Source organism: Sapajus apella, unplaced genomic scaffold, assembly GCF_009761245.1.
Source record: "Sapajus apella isolate SASKATOON/1434 unplaced genomic scaffold, GSC_monkey_1.0 scaffold3872, whole genome shotgun sequence".
Classification (NCBI taxonomy): Eukaryota; Metazoa; Chordata; class Mammalia; order Primates; family Cebidae; genus Sapajus; species Sapajus apella.
Genome location: NW_022440798.1, coordinates 3017 through 6448, shown reverse-complemented (window position 1 = coordinate 6448; position 3432 = coordinate 3017). Strand labels below are relative to the sequence as shown.

At 51.5% G+C, this 3432-nt stretch overlaps 1 protein-coding gene across 1 annotated transcript; it reads left to right on the top strand.

Annotated features, from left to right (window-relative positions):
• The first annotated feature begins 383 nt into the window (after positions 1 to 383).
• On the top strand, positions 384 to 2453 carry LOC116547627 (F-box/WD repeat-containing protein 12-like). The gene is made up of 3 exons (XM_032273513.1): positions 384 to 1266; positions 1706 to 1743; positions 1948 to 2453. The coding sequence occupies exons 1-3, from the start codon at positions 1177 to 1179 to the stop codon at positions 2180 to 2182; spliced, it is 363 nt and encodes a 120-aa protein (XP_032129404.1). The 5' UTR covers positions 384 to 1176; the 3' UTR covers positions 2183 to 2453.
• Positions 2454 to 3432: the final 979 nt, after the last annotated feature.

Genomic DNA, 3432 nt, shown 5'->3' with positions numbered 1-3432 from the left:
CTTCCTCACCGTTTCAATTTCTACTTTCCTCTGTCTTACTGCTGTGTCACAAATGGGACTGCTGCCAACCACTCTGGTGTGTCGGCCGGGAGGCGGCAGTTTTAAGAAGGGTTGGCCGCTCAGCCTCACAGGGGGACCCCCATCTTATGCTGCAGTGAAGTACTACAGACTGGGTGGCTTATATACAACACGTTTATTTCTCACGATTTTGGAGGCGAGAAGTCCAAGATCCAGCGGGCAGCATGGTCAGGTTCTGGTGCAGGACTTCTCCCGGGCTGCAGCCGCCACCTTCTCCATGTCCCCACATGATGTAAACAGGGCTAGAGCACTCTCGGGGTCTCTTTTATAAGGGCACTGGTCCCATGATGAGGACCCCGCCTGTGACCCACTTTCCTCTCAAGGCCCCCCACCTCCCATCACACTGAGGGGTACAATCTCAGCACTGGAATTTTGGAGGACACAAACACTCAGGCCATGCCACAGTCTTTAGAAGAATCCCAGAATGACTAGTCAGGCTCCTGGGAGATCCGTAACTGTGGGAAAGCGTCACACCCCAGGGAAGGTCACTGGCTGGGAGAGCCATCCCAGAAAAGGCCTGCTCCCTTCACACTGACCTCTGTGGAGAAGTCGGCTTGGCACGTGCTTTCTCCTCCACTGCAGAGTTAAATGCGAGAAGGTAGAAACCCAGAGGCCGTGCTGGCGCTGAGAGATGAGCCCCACTCACCAGATTCAAGGTCCCAACGTAGGCAGACACCGGGCAAGCAGTCTCCCATTCCGGGAGTTTGGAACTTAAATAGAGCCATAGAGATGCTCAGACCTGATCCAAGTGAGCGCATTCAGTGACATTTCCTAGAGGGTCCTGACACCTTCATCTGCACCTGGGGCTGCCCCAGGTTCTGTGCTGCCAGTCACAGTGCACAGGTGCTGCTGAGCTCCTCTAAACCATGAACTAACAAGTGAGTTGAGGGAGGGATGCCGCCAGCTGTGTGGACCTGGCCCATGGGGGAGGCCGGGGTGGAGGTCAGCCCGGGAGTCTGCACACCTGCAGCTTGTTTCCGCCACGCAGATGGGCACAGGTGAAAACCTTTACAAGTGCTGCAGACGTTGGCCAGGCCTTTAAATTCAGAGCAACCCGGAGAGGAGAAAGGAGAGTGGGTGGGGGTTCCGGCGTGGAAGATGGAGGTCCGATTGCCTGACTTAGCTTTGAAGCGGATCTTCTCTTTCCTGGACGTATTCAGCTTGCTGCAGGTTTCCCAGGTGAACAAGGTAAAGGCCCTCCACCTCCCACTGCCCCCCACGCCCGCTGCCTCTCCCACCAGTTTGACTACACTGCAGAATAGCAGGAGGATACACGGAGGGTGTGGGGTTAGCATCCTTCACTCTGAGGGCCTCATGTTCTGTTAAACAAGAAGGACAAGCTGACATCCAGGAGCTGCCTGATTAAACCGTCCTTGAGGCTCCCATTTCAAGCCCTAGGAAATCAGCACTTCTTCCTCTGAACTCATGGGAATACCACGTGCCTGTATTAGCCATGATAGGTCTCTGTTCCCGTTTCCTCATCTCTCCACACTGGGAGGGCTTTGCAAGCTGGAATCCCACCTGAGTAACTGTGCGGGTCGGGCTCCCAGAACACATAACAGCAGAGCATTGCCTCTGCTCTCTGATGGAACTGATTGCCTGCTTGTCTCTTCCTTTCTCTCCATAGGATTGGAATAGGGTTGCAGACAGCAATTACCTGTGGAGGTGAGTCATGGAAGGGAACGGGTAAGGAGGGAAGGGGAGAGGAGAGCGTCTGACTGTACCCATGCTGTGTACCGAGGCCCGTGTGTGGCTGTGTTGTGAGAGGCACACAGGAAAGTGAGTGTGAGTAGGGGGTTGTGATGTCACCAGGGCTCTGAGGAGGTGAACTGACTGAGCACAGCCTGATGGGATTGTGACTGTTTCCAGGGCACACTCTCTGCAGAGATGGGACTGCAGCAGCATCACCGATCGACACCTGGGCGCATTCACGTGGAAGCAATTGTTCCTGCACCAAAGAAGGAAGGAGCTTCGGTTGTCATTGGCACAGCCAGATAACTTTACCTACAAAATAACTAAGAACACTGGTATGGGGACAGGTGCCCTAGAGGAACATGAGCAACTTGTTTTCAGAAGTCCACTCTATTGGATTTTTGCTGTGTGAAGTTGTGTGTTCTCATTCAGTGAAGGGAAAGGGAATTAGAATTGAATCAGACTGGGCTGCCATGATAGCCACATGACAGCTCCCTGCTTCCTCTCTTGTCCCCACTGTCTCTGCTGAAAGAAGAAACTAGAGAGACCTTTTTTTACAACATAAAATCAGGTCCTGTTACCCCCTTTTTCCTAAGGCTTCCCATCCCTCCCAGAATAAAAATCAGAAACAAATATTAGTGTCAAACTCTTTAAAAAACAGACGCTTGGCAGAGCACAGTGGCTCATGCCTGTAATCCCAGAACTTTGGGAGGCCAAGGTGGGCAGATTGCTTGAGCCTAGGAGTTCCAGACCAACCTGGGTAACAAAGTGAGACCCCCATCTCTATACAAGATTAAGACAAATTAACCTGGGTGACAGAGCCAGGCACTGACTCTAAATAAATACATACATACAGAGGCTCTACAGCTGCAGCCTCAACTTCCTTGGCTCAAGAGATCCTCCTGCCTCAGCCTCCTGAGTAGCTGGGACTACAGGGGCGTACCACCACACCCAGCTAACTTTTTTTTTTTTTTGAGGTGGAGTCTGACTCTGTCCTCTAGGCTAGAGTGCAATGGCACCATCTTGGCTCACTCCACCTTCCATCTCCTAAGTTCAAGCAATATCCTGCCTCAGCCTCCTGAGTAGCTGAGACCACAGGTGTGTACCACCATGCCCGGCTATTTTTTATATTTTTAGTAGAGGTCAGGTTTCACCATATTGGCCAGGCTGGTCTTGAACTGCTGACCTCAAATGATCCACCAGCCTTGGCCTCCCAAAGTGCTGGGATTGCAGGCATAAGCCATCATGCCTGTTCATAACTTTTTGATTTTTTTATAGAGATTAGTTCTTTTTTTTTTTTTTTTTTTTTTTGAGACGGAGTTTCACTCATGTTACCCAGGCTGGAGCGCAATGGCGCGATCTCGGCTCACCGCAACCTCGACCTCCTGGGTTCAGACGATTCTCCTGCCTCAGCCTCTTGAGTAGCTGGAATTACAGGCGCCGGCCACCACGCCCAGCTAATTTTGTATTTTTAGTAGAGACAGGGTTTTACTATGTTGGTCAGGCTGGTCTCTAACTCCCAATCTCAGGTGATACACCCACCTCTGCCTCCCAAAGTGCTGAGATTACAGGTGTGAGCCATCACGCCTGGCCTGATGGAGACATTTTAATATGCATTTTATATCTGTGGAAACTGAGGATAAAAAGGAAAAGCCAGTTGGC